Genomic DNA, 18925 nt, shown 5'->3' with positions numbered 1-18925 from the left:
CTTGGAATGTGTTTTGTCTGGTTTTACTGAGAAGTGTTTCTGAAATGCTGTTACTTTCATTTATTTCTTCGGTTGCACCACGAAGTGACGTATCGTGTGCACAAAGTCCATAGACTTTGTGGTGCACCCAACGAATTATATTAACCCCCTCGGCATTACAAATGTACATATAACATGTATCCAAATTAACAACATTGGTTTTAGTTTAATCAAATCCCATTCTAGACCCTTTTTTCAAAATATACCAGTCCCCTGAATCTATTTTATTTTTCAACAATATTCTTAAATGAATTCCCCATTAAAACCATTGGTTTCAGGGTGTCATGTAAGGAGCAGTTCTCTCTTTAGAAGTATCACACATAAAGACGAAGTAGGTTGGAAAAAACATGTATTTAATTTGACCAAAGGGGGAAAAAGGTTTAGAGCTGATAAATATTTTGAATTCGTGTCAGAATCATATAATTGTACAGTTTAATGCCAATTTATAAATTCAAGTTAACAGATTTGAAATAGAAATTCTTTCAAACAAAAATCATCAAAAGCGCTTCTTTTGTCACATAGCTACAGTCAAAGAATTCAGCTGCAAAACTGTCCGGATTTTGGATCAGTAAACATTTTTACACAAAATTAAAAAATGGTACTATAAGGCCCACAAAAAAAAAGTCTCCGGTTTCTGGTATGCCGTTGCCGTAGCCATGCGCGTCGGCAAAATGAAAAAAATTTTTTTTTCAATAAAAGATGATGTCTAAAAACCGCCAAACTCACTGGTTTGACTGGAATCCTGCTGCTGCACAATTTTAACGTGTTTTTAGATGGGGTTATGATCGAGAATAAGCTTTATGTGGCCTCTCTGGACTCCCATATATTTGCACTAAGTTTAGTCGGGCACCATTTGCAGTCATCAGCCGACATTTGAAACAAAAAAAAAGGTTAAAAAAAAAAAAAAAGCCGCGTCGCCGCACCACTTTTTGGGCAAGCTCCATACCAGAAACCAGAGACTTTTTTGGGGGGCCTAAGGCTTGTTTTTCCTTGCTACCTTTCTAGTGTGGAAGGAATACATCAATAATTTGATATTTGGATCAGTAATTGGATCAGATTTGTGCGTACTGGTATCACTTGATGATTCCTGAATAGCTGCCCTGTGATAAGTGATGAATGAGCATACAATTTGACTCAATTAGCATCTGTATCAATACAAATTTGTTGAAAGACATGTACAATTGAGCTATTCAATTGTTTCAACATCTCCATTATTTAATAACATCAATAAATACAGAAAAACGTGCTGGCATTTTCCATTTAAAAAAATCCACCAGTACCAAAATGTACAAATAATGAGTGTTTATGAGTGCAATGGTAAGAATAATTTCATGAGGTGACAGATGGAATGTCCCGAGTGAAATGGACCATTCCATCTGTCACCGAATTAAATTATTCTCACCATTGCACTCACAAACATTCATTATTTGTGTAATATACATACAAAAAAATACCATCACAAAGTAAATCAAAAGTAAATCACAAGTCCTTCCACAAGTCCAGTTTAATACAAGTAATTACTAAAAGGATAAACAAAAATTATTACATTGAATGCATTTGTCGCAGTTCATCCGAACTAATAGCTTGTGACTGGAGGACTTGTGATAGACTCGACTGCAATGCTGGCCGTGTGTTCACCGGTGGTGGGCCGAGTTTCAGCGGTGACTGCGGTGATTTTGGTGATGACTCGGGGATGGGCGTTGATAGGAGGGTCGAGGGTGTTCTCGGACTGACTAGTGGGGGTGTTGGGCCAGGTGAAACAGCCTGACTGATGGGTGCTGCTCGAGAAGGCGGAAATTTGAACACACGCTGCTTGTCATCGGAGGCACTGTCTGTGATCTCCAGTCGAGGGGAAAAGGGTGATGTCGTGAAACCGTCTGATGGATAGAAAAGAAACCGTCTGATGGATAGAAAAGAACTTCTATAATTTGTCAAGTTTCTTTTAGGAAATCAGAATGATATTCAATTTCTCTCGTGTTGACTCTGGATAGATTGGACAGGAAGAAGTACAAAAGAAAGCATTAAGTAACATGTTTTTTAATATAAATAAAATAGTAGATAATGTTGTTTTTTTTAAATGTTCTCTTATTTTCGATTGTTTTAAATCACTGGGTTTGCTTTACAACTAGTTTTGGTTTTGAGTTGCTGGTATGTGGTGCTATATAAAAGAAAAAAGCCAAAAATCCAGGCATGAGATTTTTGCAGACTTTTGCCTGAATTCAGATTTTTTGAATCCGAGAGAAAGACATTATCGGCATAGAAAGAAATGCATCTTTCAGACCTTTCATCCAATTTCAGACTTTTTTTTTTAATTGAAAATTGCATCCCTGCAAATGTCGCAGGGAAGGGGCAAGGTGCCCCCTGCCAACCACACCCTCGCTGGGTACATGACTGAACACGGGGCGTCTTGGTAGTTTTGTTGATTGGTCGGTGTAGATGTTTTCACTCACCACGGGACATGCGTCGCTTCGTTCCTGGGACTAAGTTGGGTAGCAAGCTGCTGATTGTATCCCCGATGCTGTTGGCCTGGACAAGGGTCGATGCCTTTATCTCAAAGTATCCTGAAAATTAAGCATAAAGTCACGCAAACTTTTCACTGGGTGAATTTGAAGTTGGTCCCTAGTTGATCCCTTCAATTTTACCCTTATTATGAAGTAAGGGCGTGGAACTTTTTTTTCACCGCCTTCCGACTTGGAAGTTCCAACTGAAGTATGATTTACATGAAAAATATGATATCTTTCGGCTTCCGAGATATTGTGCTGGTAGGCGCATTACAGAGGAGACTTGATATCGTTAACAAGACAGAATTAAGACCAACTACATGTAGTATTTTTAAACCAACTACATTGTAGTATTTTTGTACAAGGTCATCAACAACACAGTAAACATTCAACCAGATGCACTGCAACCGAAAAGTAACAGACAAAGGAGGGGGAACAACTGCCAATTTAATGAAATCACCGCAAGAACCAATGTCTACATGCAATCCTTCTTACCAAGAACAGTCAGAAAATGGAACAAATTACCCCAAGATGTCATCAATGCCCCAAACGACAATCAATTCAAATCATTGATTTAGTTAATTATGCCACACTCCAAGCCTCTAAGTTATACTTCCTCGAGGAGTTCTGAAGAGGATAAACACCAAGTACCAAGAATTAAGACAATAAAATCGGTCTCTAATTGCTATGTTTTTTTAATGATGGTCTTTTATCTTGAGTGGGATAGAGAACCAATTTTAAGATTATTGCAATTAAGCTCAACCTGACCATAGACCCTCTTCATAGACATTATCATGTTGCGGCCGTCTTGATTTGTTCCCATTCAAATTAATGGACCGGTAACCAAAGCGAGGCTGGAAGGAAAAATAGTCTGGTTCCTTTTTGCACAAAAAACTTTGTCATTCATCCTGTTATTGGATACAGGGAACATGACTGGAATGGCGCCAGCATAAAGGTCTATAATGTCCATTTCCAGACTCACCATTGCCTGTCTCGGAGCTGTCCATCTCGAAGTATACCCTGGCACCCCAGACCCCGTACTCGGTCACCTTACCCAGCTGCCACCGCTGGTAGTGCTTAGGGGGGTTGATTGTTGCCAGCGAGATTGCATGCTGGGTAATGTGGAGAACAACCTTGGACTCAGGTGTGGCGACTCCCGTCATGGGCACCACTTCCCAACTGTCTTTAGATTTGAGGGAGGGGGAGGGGAGAAAGAAGACATGTTTACACTTCTATGAATCGTCAATAATTCTCGTCTGGTCAGTAAGAAAGACTGAAAATAAATACATGTAAATGTAGCTATCTACAGGGCAAGTCAAAAAATCGAAACCCAAATGTCGGGACCATTGTTTAAGTGAAGTTCTGCATATAGCACTTTCAAAGTCTAGGATATGAAAGCCCAATTCATAATCTTTCTTTTAGTACAAGAATCATTCAAATCACTCGTGTACTTTTCAAGTTACGGAATTTTAAATACAACCACCGTTTTAAAGTTCTGTCCACGGGTCACAAAAAGGTAAGTGTTCTTTCAGCAAAACGAAAACAAATCACATAGGGATGTGTGTGAATTGTTTCCGTTTTGCTGAAAGAACGCACACCTTTTTTATGATTCGTGGATAGAACTTTAAAATGGTGGTTGTGTTTAAAATTCCCTAACTTGAAAAGTAAAAGAGTGATTTGAATGATTCTTGTACTAAAAGAAAGCTTAATATGAATTGCATGTGTTCTACCGTATATCATGAGGATTTGAAGAGATGAGACTCACTGCTGTGAAAGTACTTCTTGAAACCTGAGTGCCATTTGACCAAGTTTGGCATGTCGTCATGAAGCAGGATGGTGTCGGTGACCAGTAAGATGGCGAGATAGCTGACCGTCTTGCCGGGCTTCTGACCCCGTCTAGTGGAGTCTTCGAAATCGCCCCTCTCTATGCCCACAAAAGTGTCCTTGGAGATGGTGTGGGCTATCTTTAGTATCCTCTCGTTGGAATGCTTGAAGACTTTGAGTTGGAAGATGCCTGTTCGATGGAATTGAAAGTGGTCAATTTACGGTATTTTGTGACTATCCAGGTTAAAAATTAAAAGTGGCATCGCTTTGTCTTTTGGGTTGATTGAATAGTGTCATCTGCATTGTCCTGCCCTGCCCTGCCATGCTCTGCTCTGCTCTTATATACTGTGCGTTTACTTTGCTCTGCGCTGTGTCGCTTCAATTACTCCGTTTCGCTGTGTTGCCGTGCTGTGCTCTGCTTTGTAAAATGTGAACTCACGATAAAGCCTCCCTTAAATTACCTGTACTTGTGTCACCTTGGAACACCACCCATCTCTGAAAAATGGTCAAAAAGAAAAATACTTGTAGTTGAAACACAATGCATCTCAACACTAAAGTTTATAAATCCTTTTCATACCTCGTAAAATTGTCTTGATAAAGTGTCTTCGTCATCAATATTCGGATATTTATCGCATGCATTTTTCCCAGATCATGTGGGGCTATATACATAGAGTCGTAAAATATAGCTTTCCCGCATTGCAGCTATAATATTCAAGCAGAAAGTAGATCTATGACCTTGTTTACCACGGGAAAATAAACTACACAAACAGTCCAATTCAATTGATTTACCCATGCGATTGTTCTCTTGTGTAGTTTTGAAAGGAGAATATACCACTAGAAACCTTTAACCTTCAGTTGACACGCATGAGTAAACGACTCGTAAACGAACGGGGATCTCCCCATGTATTTTTCCAACCGAATTTGAGAATAGAAAATGAACAACGCCCAATACTATATGGCACTTGAATAGACGTACAAAAGCGTACAATGTATTGCCAATGAATAGGCTCGAGTTCTGTTTAATAATAAACAGTGTACTTGACGGCACCCAAATAAATACTGTGTATAGAATGCCTTGTTAGATTCTGGTATACTTTGTAGACCGTGGTTTTGGGTAGAATGGTCCGTATTTATGGTCAAACTTTCGAAGTTTTTTTAAATTTGCTAGCTTCGTTCCGAGCGACTGCAACAGTCGATTTTTCGACTTGCGTTGCGCATGTATGTATTGTCGCTCCTGTTTTGAAATGCCAAATTTTTCATGCGCTTTATATTAACTATAGGCCCTATTAAAAAAAAAAGAGTAAAGTCCGTCATACATGAGCCAAGTGGCCCATCAGGCCGGCGTATATCTCCGGTGTCAGTAGCATGAAACGACTGAGAATATTTCTACTCCCCCTGGATGGATGCTAGTCCATCGCAGGTTACTCCCCAGCTAATGCCGGTAACCATTTATACTCCTGGGTGGAGAGAGGCAAGTGGGGGTGAAGTGGCTTGCCCAAGGACACACAATTATGACCAGCAGCTGGATTTGAACCCCTGACCCTCTGATCATGAGTCACGAACCCTAACCGCTACAGGCCACACTCCCCTTCATTAACTATATTATAACCGAATTAAGTTAAAATGTAACCGCGTGAATATATAACTGTCTGTCTGAAACGGTCCTTCTATCTAGGCAAACTTCCGGTGTGTCGATGCCAGTTTTAAAGACAGTTCCAACGGAAAACAGTACGACCTACCTTTTTGCTGCCTTTCGCAGTGCGTTGCGTCAGGAAGCCGTCCTGGATACGCGTGCACCCGCCGGTACAACCCTCCTCGCCGTCGCCTGGTAATGGTATCATACCGTACGGAACCACGACTGAGCCCTTCGACAAAGCTCGGTTAACACTGGTCCAAGATCACTGGTATGGATTCGCACCAATAGTCGCAGTTACTTGAAGGTAGAAGTCTGATTTGGGAATTCGCTTGCTTATGAAGTCTTATAGTAAAGTACAAATATGTACCGGTGTACCACAACGATATTTAGGTCTACCGAAGGTAAACGTGTACTGAAACACGCAGTTATTCTGTCTCTGACGGAGCCGTATCACGAAACTATCGAACCGTTAAAATGAAAAACATCACAGACTACACGGGGTGACCTTGATTCCTGCAAAGTGCTTGCAACCGCACGGAACAAATTGTATTCATCTGCCCAAAAATAATAACGTCATGCACGTGGATTTAACAACCGCATATATTTGGGACTTTCCTAAACGGAAGTTGCAATGTAACATCCGTTTAACTTGGTAACGTAATAGCATTGAAATGAAATGTTGGGTCTCCCAAATGCAGCCCTTTTATCTGAGTGTATATATTTTTTAAAGTTTCATCTTTTGAAATTTATCAAAACAGAAGAATATTGTTGCGGTTTACCCGACCTTATGACTCAGACTAAGTTTGAACGTGTGACTAGACATGAACGGCAATATGTGCTTAACCACAGAACAATGAAATCGAAACCAAAGCGACGGAAATAAAACATCGAAATTATTGAAAATATGTAATATTAATGACTCATATCCTTTACCTGGTGTTTTTAAAATAAAGGCCTCAATATGTTGCCTGCACCACGACTTGGTCAAGAAAACATTTTGGATAAACCACAAAAGGGGGGAAATGACGTCAAGACAACACTTTGGATCTGAAGTTCAAGATCTAGAAACGCCTTCTTCAACCCAATATGAAAATAACAAGGTCACGCATTTTGGTTTTTAGTATTTAATATATTTATTTACAATACATTGCACTTAGTTTTGTTACAGACGATACCTCAGGCTATACATGCACAACTAGACAGATCATTTTCTTTCCTTTACTGAAATTTAAGAGTGTAACGTTTCCATTGTAATTCAGAATTATAATATTTTGATCGACAATAAACGTTTCCATTATAATTAAGAATTATAATACTTTGATCGACGATAAACGTTTCCATTATAATTACGAATTGTAATATTTTGTTCGATAACTTTTCCATTATAATTAAGAATTATAATATTTTGATCGACAATAAACGTTTCCATTATAATTCAGAATTATACTATTTTGTTCGATAACGTTTCCATAACGGGCGAATTTCACGGACCTACAATCTCTTTTCTAGCTTCTTTTTTTCCCACTCGTTCTATCTGGGACATGACATTGCTAGCTGGCTGTTGTTGTTGTGACCAGAAAAGGGAAAGTGCAGTCCGCATTTAAGACGGAGAGACAACAAGTGTGGATGGTTATCATTCCCTTGTGGTTTGCCCTTGTATTTTGATCGATAAACGTTTCCATTATAATTAAGGATTATAATGTTTTGATCGATAAACGTTCCATTATGGTTAAGAATTATAATGTTTTGATGGACGATAAACGTTTCCATAATTAAGCAATAGTATATTTTGATCAACAATTAAATAACCTTTAACACCCGGTCGTTAATGTTTATGATCGGTTGGGTAGCTCGTGTCAATTATAGGCATTGTTGTCTATGGCTATGGCTACGGCCGTTCACCGGATGCGCGCCGATTTGAAACCAATCGAAGTCGTAGCCACAAAATTCCCCAATTCAGACGTGGCCTTGGTCCGTAAAGCTGCTATGTATGTAGATGAAGGGTCTTTCGTCCAGCTCAGTCCAATGCATTGTGCTATTATGTAATTTTGTGTAAATTTTCAAGTGTTGACACTTTGGGTCACAGGGCCACATGAACATTCCACTAGAACTGCATAATGGCACCATGGTTACCCCGTTGCCAAGGACAGGACACATTTAATGAGCGAGAAGTTGAAAACAGGTTTCGTCAGTCCGCGTCCAAATTTAATTTGGGCGCCGTCGGTAAGACACCTGTGTATGGCAAGTGACTTTCACCGCTTCCGTAGGCGCATGCGTATACAAGCTGTAGCCATTCGAACGTACCCTTGTTTAGATCATGTGGCCTAGAATGACCATGGAGTTGGTTATCAGACCAGGATACCAGCTATTATGCCTAGTCGGTCTCTGTTTCTGCCTCCACACATTGTCTCAATCTTGTGTCTCGGTCATAAGGTTAAACAACAATCTCTCCAATCAAGACCACTGGTTCATCCGTCATTTACACTGGCCAATAAAAATCATAGCTCTTCCCCGCCGAGCAGTGAGGGCGCTATTGTCGGGAACTTCTTCTGAAGCGTTGGAGACGGAGTGTACCTCTCTAAATGGGAATACGGAGGGAAAAGTGACAAAGAAGAGTTGAGCAGTATAATCTTTAATAAGCATGATAAATAAAATGAATTTGCAAACTGTTTTCAACACTACTTTTCTCGAACCCTACAGGCGCTAGGCGCGCGCTGGTGACGGCTAATCTCCATCACAACCTCGTCCCTGGAGCCTACTTTATTTTCGACATAGCGTGGTAGTGGTTCAAAAAGTACTGAGAAGGAAACACAAATACTTCTGGGTAACTAACTCATGCCTCAGTGATCAATGCAGGTAAATTTTCGTGCAATGATGCAGAATTCGAAAATCATGGCAAAGGTTTAAAACTAATATGCAGGTGAGTTTGAGCGAACTTTGTTTGAATTTCATACCGGGAGATGGCGCCCTATCGCTGGGCAGCGGTGGGCGATCGGAGCTAAGGTCTAGTGGCGGCAAGCCGACCGGTGCCAGCACTCTGTCTAAACACAGCCGGATGCGTCTCGCGTGGGACTCCGACTCCGCCTTCATTTCGAAATCTGAAGAGGAAAGTTGAACAAAGAGATTACAACTTTCTGCCGTGTCGAATGGGAGCTCACCAAATTGTAATGGATTAGTACGATACACTGTAAAAAATAATGGGTAAAACACTGTTGGGCAATATAATTTTACCCAACATTGGTTTGAAATTACCCAATTTGGGCAAAATTTTCCAACAATTGGGAAGAATTTGCCCAAGAGTTTAACCCGTTGATATGTTGACCAACGTTGGTCTACATATCAACCCATTTTGCCCAACGTGTTTACAATGCAACTTTACCAACCTATGGTACCGACAGACAGGAAAAGTACAGCGCAGATTTTGTTCCAATTAATATCATGGTAACATAGTGAAAACAGTAAATAGGCATAATGCGTCCTTTCCTTTTTACATTTTACAATGAACGATCTCTTTTTTCCTATCTTGTTAAAATACCTGCTTCGGCACTGGACGCAACATCCACCTTAAAGTAGAATATGCCGTCCCTGGACCAATAGTCGGAGATTCTCGACAGTTCCAATCGCTTGCAGCACTTGGGTGGGTTCATGGTGACCAGGCTCAATGCATGACGGGTAACGTGAAGGGTCATCTGGAACTCGGGTGCCACGAAGCCTTTTAGTGTTTTCACCACCCAACTCTCTGAAAGATTAAGAAAACAAATGTGGCGTTTTTAGAGGTGTGGTGATTGTCGTTTCTTGTGTAGACGAAAACGGTGTCATTTTCTCTGCATGGACACACACAGGTTCCTGACGCAATGTCATCCGAAAATTGAATGTTAAGTGACGGGACCGGGAACTAATCTATATTAATGGTATTGCGGAATTGTCCAGTTCGGTGCACAGAAATCCATGAAGTCATTTGGTAATCAGTTAGATTATGCTTTACCAAATGCACCTTTCTTTTCTTTGTAATTATGCTTTACCAAATGCACCTTTCTTTTCTTTGTAAACATTGGCGCCATTTTATATGGGCTGCCACAAGCACATAAATTGAAGCCGTGGATGGCAACATATTTTTCCAAACAAAGTCCCCATAACGCCCTCAATACAAAGTAAAACGGAATGTTTAGGAATTGTGTTGTACTTGTAGTAGCTTTGTTGAAAATGTTGTATTTCCAACGACCAAATCATATTTTGGTTATCTGTAATAACTCTTCTTCATTTTTGCAGTGTTGGACCTTCCATAGTTTTGCAACCCGTGGTTGGCAAAAATGCAGTTTGACAACCAAGCGTAGAATGGTCTATAATGCAAAAACTACCCAAAATCATGATCTACAAAACAAGACACAATGTGTTTTGTGAGAATGGCCACCACTTATTTGTCAGGGGTAAATTCGGGTAGTTTTAAACTTAAATGTTAGGTATAATATATTATTATAAAAATGTGTCAAATTTCAAGCACTATGAAAATTATCATCAAAAGTGTGTGGGGGGGGTAGTGATCATGCATGATCGTACCATTGCTAAAGTACGACTTGACCACAGTGTCCCAGGACCGCAGCTCCATGCCGATGCCGCCCTGGTCCCACATCGCAGGTTCTTGAAACACCACGGTGTCAGTGACCAGGATGACGGCCCAGTAGGCTGACTTCTCGCGCTTCTTCTTGGGCTTCTGGAGCGCGCCTCGCTCGGTGCCCACCAGCGTCTCCTTGGTCAGGGTGTAGGAGCTCTTGAGGAGCTTCTCCTTGTCGTTCTTGTAGATTTTCATCTGGAAGAGACCTAGAGGAAGGCATTGGTACTATTCAATGTTTGTTTTCAATTTAAAGAGGCGCTGAAATGAATTTCTAATAGGTGTTGCAATATTGTGCAGGAAACGCAAATCACTGTGGGTAGATTACCGTTATCATCAAATCACTTGCATTCTGTGGGCATGCATCTTGCATTGTGTTGAACCCGGTCACTTTAATACTGAATCAGTGTGATGACATCTAATAATATTGACTGGCAATGACGTCATCACGTCCATGCACCCTGGGGGACTTTAAGTGACCACAAGAGGGTCCTATTTCCCGAGGCCGAAGCTAAGGGAAATATGACCATCTTGTGACCTCATTACCAGTCAAATTGTGTATAGAGACTTGCAGTGCCCCAAGAGAAGGCGCTTTTGAAAACTTTTTCAAATTTACCCATGGGCCCATGGGCGTCAATCGGTGGGGGACCGGGGGACAAGTCAACCCCACTTTTTAAAGTTGGGGGTATCATAATTATCTTTAGCTCAAAATAGCTGATTCAATGACTCCAAACTCGAAAATGATGTTTAAATGATGATCATTTGCTAAAACAAAATTGGTCACAGTGGTCAGAAATTGCCTCAGTTCGCACCTCAGAGCATCTAGAATCAAAGCCCACGCCGTTAGGCTTCGCACTTCGCGCTCGCATTATAGTTTTGATCAAGGTATACCCCCCCCCCCTCTTTTGAAAAGCGATTGACGCCCTTGCCCATGTCAGCTTGTGATGACACCCCAAATAAGAAAAGGTTGGTGTTTACGATCGACGAGACAGCGTCCTTACATGAACTGCTATGATGCCGAACCAGATAAATATTAAGCAAACAACAGTTACAGATTGCCATGGTGAATGATGATCAAATAAATCATAACTACAACAGGGAGTGCATGAAAAAAAAATTGCCCATAAAAAAATTGTGCATGAAGAATGTGGGATGGACCGTGACACGAACTTTTGAATCTATTACAAGAACCAGATCTTACCGGATTGTTGATTCCCTTGAAATACCACCCATCTCTGAGAAAAGAAAAAATCCATGTGGGAGAATAAAAACAAATCACTGACCAGTGGAGCGTTGTTCACTTTCATTTTGAAAACTGAATGCTACCTGATCCGGGAGCTAACAAGTCTGATAAATTTCGGGTTATGGAGTGTGCATGCCATCTCCCTCGAGTGTCTTGACACGTAAAAAAATATTATTGTAAAACAGAACCAAACAAACAAATTCAGTATTTGTAAAACATCAATATGAAAACATCCAAAGTCTGGCCCTGTGCCCCAACCCACATCCTGCATCTTGTTGTCCCCTCTCACAAATGAACACGATATTCAAGAGTTCGTCCCAGTCACGCGAACGTGTTTTCGTTCGTTATCTTGGCCCTGCGTATACGTACACCAACCCCATATGGAACGATAATGTTACACATGCAAAATGTTACACAATGAATATGAACTCTGTGCAGAAACATTGCCGACATTTTTCAACCCGATCAGATCATTACGCTCATTGTGTGTCTCAACCATTTTGGAAAACATAGTCACTGACTCAGGCTAGGAAGACCGTTCGCCTTGGTTGCTAGCGTTCGCAAACGTTGGTTGCAAACAGTCGGTCCCACTCGCGCAAACGTTGACAAACATTCGCATAAGTTCGCGTTAAGTGCAACGCACCCGGCCCAGTGTATTGTTAATACCTTTCTGACTTTGCCGTTGTCCAGGTTGAGTTGGTCTAGATAGCCTGTCCTCAATCTCGTGCATTCATCCGATGGGTCCATATCGGGGACTGGGTCGCCAAAGGCTGCCATACTAGCGGGAAAATACAAAGGAGAATATTTCAAACACATCCAAAGGAAATTCGCTTTGTCTTCATGTGAAAATACGGACACTAGTAGGAACATTTGCAATTGACCAGTCACCAGACACGTATCTATACCTATACCAGAAAATATTTGCTCAAAGTGAGGATACGATCGGTGGGTTATCATTTGAGAGAAAAAAATCATTTGTTGGTTTTCTTTACCTTCGTTAGCAAGTTAGATGTTCTGCATCCTTCTTAAGATTTTGAATGTTGTTTTTACATGTTCACAGAGTGCAAGAAACTACCAGATAAAGCAGTATGTATAGGACTTACTGCATGGGTCCTGTTAAATGTATATCTGGACGGTTGTATCGAAATAGAGGCCATGGCAGCAATGGGAACTTTCGGCCAGTTGAAATTGTTCTTTTGTAGTAACGGCGTAGAGAGTCTCTCTTTTGTTTTACAGTGCAGCCTCGGTTTGATATTGCGATTCCGCATAAAGAGCCCGAGTAGTTGAGATATAGGTTGACTGTTGACTGCTGAGGTGACCCGGTGTCATATATGAAAACCCGACTCCTATGAAAATCGGACCCCTTTTCCCTATTATTGGTTAATCCCTCGCACGTGACAGGTCGCTCTCCCCCATATGATCCTAAAAATTGAATTTTGCAATCTGGACTAAAATGTTGAAAGCTGTATCAGAAATACCACATCAAATCTTGCTTTCCTCTAGTATACCCGTTCCGTCCGCATGTCCCGTTTCCGAACGGAGAAAGTTTTTTTTTTAAGCTTATGCGGTGACATTTCGAACAACCACCACGGTCAACACGTTCCATTCGGCGTTTTGCCATTCAAGGCTTCGATCCGTTGCTCGTGGTTTAATCTCCGTCTATTAATGTACTCAATGTGGCAGGTGTTTCAGCGCGCCAATGCCGACCTGCCCCACTTAAAGTGGCTATATATATTTTTTAATAAATCCGTATTTGTGCACTTATCGCCCTACTTGTGTTTGGACCCATGATATAATATAAACCATCGATGAATGTTTTTTTGCAATTTTGCGGGTAGGCCAAGGCCTATAGGCTAGGCCTACTTGTATTTTTTTTCCACGCGTATAAGCCGTTGCTATACTACGACATATTGTGTTCAAGATTCCTAGCGTTCTGCGTATTGAGTTACTTTGCTATGACCAGACGGAGCCCGACAGCGCCGGCTTGCGTTCTCGGGTCACCAGACGAACCCGTGGCCCGTTTTTGCATTATTATGAATTGTGGCTTCATAGCGCGATCCTACAATGACTCATGATTTCGCGTTTCTTATGTGGAAATGCACTGAATGAGACTGCAGGTGACTAACATTATGTCTCGTCGCAACAGCTAATGCGCAACTTGTATGGGTAATCGGGTGTTGTATGTACATGTATCTGTTTAGTATAGTCCTGCAGATGTATCAATTTATGATTTCTATACAGCTTTAGCTTTAATTGTTTGAGATTCTTCGTACATATTCTATACGACCACATTACCCGAAATTATTTAGCACCGGCCGACAGCTCAAGAATTTCAATTTGTACGTCATGATTCATGGCACACCATCTCACACTTTTTAAAGTGGCCAGACTTGACTTTAAATTACATATATTTTTTAAATATTAAGTCGTGTTCTTTACTGACGTCATTTAAAAGTTTAATATGCATTCAGGGTGATGGGTCCACCCACAGATGGTCCACTTGCGTTCATCGGCCTCGTTTAAAGCTTCTTCTGGAATAGGGTGTATAATGGGAGTAATCTCTACGGTGAAATACAGGGTGGGATAAGGAAACCCAAATGTCACACACATTCCTTTGTGAATTGTTTTCGTTTTTGCTGAAAGAGCTCTTACCATTTTTGTGATCCGTGGACAGAACCTTAAAACTATGTGTTTGTGTATAAAATTCCGTATAACTTGAAAAGTATATATGAGTGTTTTGAATGATTCTTGTACTAAAAAAAAGCATATTAGTTGGGCTCTCATATCCTAGATTTTGAAAGTGCTACATGCAGAACTTCATTAAATAATTGGTCCTGCCGTTTGGGTTTCCTTTTTTTTTTAATCACCCTATAGAGTTTGATTGAATGATTGAAGTCGAAAATTCAATTGATCTTTGTGTTTTCTGAAAGTGACAGAAATTCCTTTCACTTCTTCAAGTTCTAACGGCGGAGACCATTAACTCAATAGAAATCCTCCTTTATTCCCATATGAAAAACGTCTCGTGTGGAGCATTATTTGTGCGGATGATTTCCAAAAGACATCGCAACAGGCGCTCTCACTTAACTTAGAGGGATGTCTCCTAAGACGTTTCACTGCGACAGAAACACAAAAAGGAATTTGGTGCCTTAAGGTAAATATGAAAATAACTCTCGTCGTGTGGGAAATTTCAGCTTTGTAAATGGACTACTGAACGCTTGGGATATACGCTGAAGGCGGTCACAGGTTGTTGAAAAGACATTTGGGTTCTGAACACTAATGGAAAACGTATCTTGTGCTGACAGTGTGCGTACCTTTACCCGCTTATGGAAAGAATTATTTACTGAGACAAATTCCAGCATCTAATGCAATAAACTATTTATAAATGAAAAAAAAATACCGCAATTCCTTAGCAATTTTGTAAGACGCTGACATTTTCTCATAAATATTTATGTGAAATTGTGTGCCCCATTTATTCTCCATCACGCTTGATTGTTGATTTTGCATTTTCACACGCAATGCATACAATTTAATGAGAAATGGCATCGTTATGATTGTCTGGAGAGCGGAGCATGCATGCAAGGCATTTCGCGCGTGTGTGTACACTGACTGAACGTTGATAAGATGTTGCCGCCCGTAGTCAAGGAATAATCATTATTCTCATACATAATTTCCACGCAAGGCGACAGGTTTAGCGCTCTATTTAACACGCATGGTTTCAGCTTGCTTGTCACGAGTCGTGAGATACTAATGCCCGGTCTACTGGGAGATGATGGAACACGTTATTGCTTAGGTACATAGCCGTTAAGTTCCACATATCAAAACATGCATGGATTGAATGGGCTCTCGTGTATTTTCGAGTATTTCTTTGATATGAGGAATTGTTGGGTTTACTCATTTAACAATTAACAATAATCCGTTTTTGGCAAGAACACATACGAAGGCATAGGGGACGTAACGCACAACATTTTATATGCAATATCACTTCTTAACTGTTAAAACATGACCAGTTTCATAATTCTGTTTTTCAAACTCGCCATACCTTTATTAGAATTGTTAATAGAATAGCGTTCAGTTGTACCGTAGATTGATCAAGTTCAGCAGCTATCTTAATACAGTGTTCTGTTATGTTTATTCATTAACAATGAATTCGCAAGATGTCCGAGTGCTCATGCGTATCACTGTTGAACAAAAACACACACCACCTCCAAGACGGCTGCAATGCAAGCGATCTATATAAAAATGGGCTTTGGTTTTATATTTTACCCCTTGCCACATCTTGTTTCAATAACAATATGTACCTTACAATTGCTCCGTGTATACTTGAATCTCCCCGATTAATGTTCCCGCTGATAGTAAGCCTAGTTCACCCATGGAGCTATAAACACAGCTCCATGGTTCACCTTACCTTTCCTTGTCGTCTGCAAACTCACTTATTTCCCGCTTGAAATGACTGCATGGTCCTCATTTATATGGACGGCTGGGAGTGACTCGCAGACCGCACATCATGCATAAAAATCATCAAGCTAGTAGGATACAACAAGTAGGTGTACCATGGAGCTATGGCCCGAGTGTTGAGAGTTCCATGCTATCGCCTCTAACAACGTTAGTCGTCATACATCAATTGCTAGACTTGTTCCAGTCTCTGAAAGCTATTCCTAATGCTGCTTAGCAAAATACCTAAGTGCACAATTTATTTTGTTATGTCAAAAGATATAGCAAAATAGACAGATACCTCAAGGGATAAATATAGCATTTCCGTAATATTTTCGATAACTGAACTTTCGGATTGGATATTTTTTGAATAGCTAGACACGACGTGCACAAGTTTAGTCTAAACTGGTGATGCGTGCGCTCGTACGTATACGTCTCCGCACGGAGATGCATTAGCAACGAATGCAAGTGGGTGCGGATGCAGAGAATCATCATAATGACGAACACAGCTGCTTACTATAGCAGATGGATTTTCAAGCCAATTTTATCAATAGCTGATCTGAATCGTCCCTCGATGCCATTATAATCTGAATCCTATAAACTAGGACGGGGTATCTGCTTAAAGTAGTATTAGTGTATACTCTTCTTTTCTTGAAGAAGCACCCTATCAATCATGCAAGATTACTCATTATCTAAAGAAGTAGGACGCATCTTATACAAGACGTTAATAATGTATTACCGTGGTTGTATAGGACTTGTAAGCCTGACAGATATAGATCTGAAATAGATCTCGGAAACGATATGGCACACGTACATTTTTTATGCTCAATAGTTCCTATTGACCATAATATATCGCGGTCGAATATTTTGTTTTTGCATTGTACAAACATGCGTGAAGTGTCTTTAAAAAAAAATTGTAACTTCTAATAAAAAGTGGCATTATTTATTACAACTTTTTCACATCCTATAAAGCTCTTGAAGAGGTGGATCTGTTGTCGTATTTGATCAGGTTTAATTGCAATCATGACGTCGTTTTTAAGCATCCACTTAATAAATCCCCGCTGATCATTTAAATTTTTTTACAACCTGTAGCTGTGGAACTATTATTCTCAGTTTGTAGGTTCATCAACTTCTCTACTTTTCTTATGGACTTTTATAAAATAAAAAAAAATTTAATTAAACAAAAACAGTCTTAATCCAGTAGCTGTGTCCGGGTGATATCCAATTAAATTATTATTATTATTATTGGTTTATTCAAATTGAACTTGTAGCCAAAGGCTAAATTGCATCAATTTTTACAATGAAAAAAAAGACAGGGTAAAATTCAGGGTAAAAGACAGGGTAACATTCCATAACAAAATTGAAATACGTCCTCAGAAAAATAAACATGTTATACACATACACAAGACACCACAAGTTACTAACAACAATAAAATATATTAAGATAAATACAAGAGCAAACAACACTACACAATATCAAAACTCACCACAAAAATATATATCTAAAACAAACACCCCCCTCCCCTTAGAAAAGTGGATGGTTGCTAAAATACAACTTAATAAAAAAACAACACCCGAAATTGCACTTTGGAATATGACTAAACCATTGTAGGTGGTTCCTGCCTACAATGATTGAAGAAAAGTGTCTTTCTTACGGACACGATAGTGTGTGATTGTCTTTATTCGTACTAGGTACGAGATGGGGGGGATGAAAAGACTGCCTCAGACAATATGACTAAAGTGATCCATCGGCTATAGTCTAAGTCTTGCAACATTTGCATTTATTGAGAATACTTAAAGATGTCTTCCCCATGCTATTTTAGACTTTCAGTCCGAAAAATAGATTTATTTTCTAAATTGCTATTTTTTTTTCCAGCAATACAAAAGTTATTCTCTTTGGAATGAGACATCGACCGAACAAAGAATCGGCGATGTTTAATTATGGAATTATTACTTTATTACATTTTCGAATCATCGGCTGCCAGACAATGAGGCCCCGTTCTCACGGGGGAGGCTGGTTCCCGTCACACAATCAGTATCGATCATGTACATGGGCGTCGCCAGGAAGGGGCAAGGGGGGGGGGCGCTTCCCCTGGGCCCCGAAAAAACAGTCAAAAAAAAAAAAAGAGGTGTGAGGTCATATTGCTATTAATGGGGGTGGGGTGGGTAGATGTCCCCCGCCCACCCTCGAAAAAAAATGATAAATTGAGAATATGCTACAGAAAGTACAAAGATTGTCAGGGGAAATGTGCTTGCCCCCCCCCCCCCCCCCCCCCACCCACCCGGCCACCTAGAAAAAACCTGGCGACGCCCATGATAATGTACGGACCGGGGACCGGGAGCCAGTCTGCTTGCATACGCAAAGTGGATCTGTTTGCCTAAAACATTTTTTTTTACCTAGATGTTTGCTGACGTCCAAAATAGGAAAACAAGAGGGGAAACATTTAGACTGAACGGGGAACACAACTTCAATTATTCACGCACTACATACTGCGAGTGCTCCCTAAGATCTCACGTACACCGGAAACACGTCACGGGCCATGCATCTCCCGACGGAGGAAATTCGGTTCCTGCGGCCTGGCTGAATCATAGTCTATATCCTGTCATAAGTAGAAACATTCATGTTCTGATTAAAAGTGATG

General features: G+C 40.4%; 2 protein-coding genes across 2 annotated transcripts; both read right to left on the bottom strand.

Moving 5' to 3' along the window:
* Window positions 1-1461: 1461 nt before the first annotated feature.
* Window positions 1462-6453, bottom strand: LOC119736935. The gene is made up of 6 exons (XM_038210972.1): window positions 6104-6453; window positions 4826-4859; window positions 4306-4554; window positions 3523-3723; window positions 2490-2600; window positions 1462-1916 (listed from the first exon to the last, which is right to left on the bottom strand). The coding sequence occupies exons 1-6, from the start codon at window positions 6203-6205 to the stop codon at window positions 1582-1584; spliced, it is 1032 nt and encodes a 343-aa protein (XP_038066900.1). The 5' UTR covers window positions 6206-6453; the 3' UTR covers window positions 1462-1581.
* A 1218-nt stretch (window positions 6454-7671) lies between these two features.
* LOC119737100 lies at window positions 7672-16447 on the bottom strand. Its single transcript, XM_038211194.1, has 7 exons — window positions 16258-16447; window positions 12519-12630; window positions 11811-11844; window positions 10558-10818; window positions 9536-9739; window positions 8955-9098; window positions 7672-8578 (listed from the first exon to the last, which is right to left on the bottom strand). The coding sequence occupies exons 2-7, from the start codon at window positions 12627-12629 to the stop codon at window positions 8499-8501; spliced, it is 834 nt and encodes a 277-aa protein (XP_038067122.1). The 5' UTR covers window position 12630; window positions 16258-16447; the 3' UTR covers window positions 7672-8498.
* Between the last annotated feature and the right edge of the window lie 2478 nt (window positions 16448-18925).

This window comes from Patiria miniata, unplaced genomic scaffold (genome assembly GCF_015706575.1).
Source record: "Patiria miniata isolate m_02_andy unplaced genomic scaffold, ASM1570657v1 HiC_scaffold_3, whole genome shotgun sequence".
Taxonomy (NCBI): domain Eukaryota; kingdom Metazoa; phylum Echinodermata; class Asteroidea; order Valvatida; family Asterinidae; genus Patiria; species Patiria miniata.
Note: the sequence above shows the minus strand (reverse complement) of the source record. Positions and strands in the feature narration are given on the sequence as shown.

Excerpts from the sequence above, each read along its gene's own strand:
- LOC119736935 (XM_038210972.1), bottom strand. The coding sequence starts at position 6,205 with ATGATACCATTACCAGGCGACGGCGAGGAGGGTTGTACCGGCGGGTGC. Across the intron at positions 4,555-4,825 it reads CCAAGGTGACACAAGTACAG|GCATCTTCCAACTCAAAGTC; the intron begins GTAATTTAAGGG and ends TCCATCGAACAG. Across the intron at positions 2,601-3,522 it reads CAGCTCCGAGACAGGCAATG|GATACTTTGAGATAAAGGCA; the intron begins GTGAGTCTGGAA and ends CTTAATTTTCAG.
- LOC119737100 (XM_038211194.1), bottom strand. The coding sequence starts at position 12,629 with ATGGCAGCCTTTGGCGACCCAGTCCCCGATATGGACCCATCGGATGAA. Across the intron at positions 9,740-10,557 it reads CAAGTCGTACTTTAGCAATG|AGAGTTGGGTGGTGAAAACA; the intron begins GTACGATCATGC and ends TTAATCTTTCAG. Across the intron at positions 8,579-8,954 it reads CGATAGGGCGCCATCTCCCG|AGAGGTACACTCCGTCTCCA; the intron begins GTATGAAATTCA and ends ATTCCCATTTAG.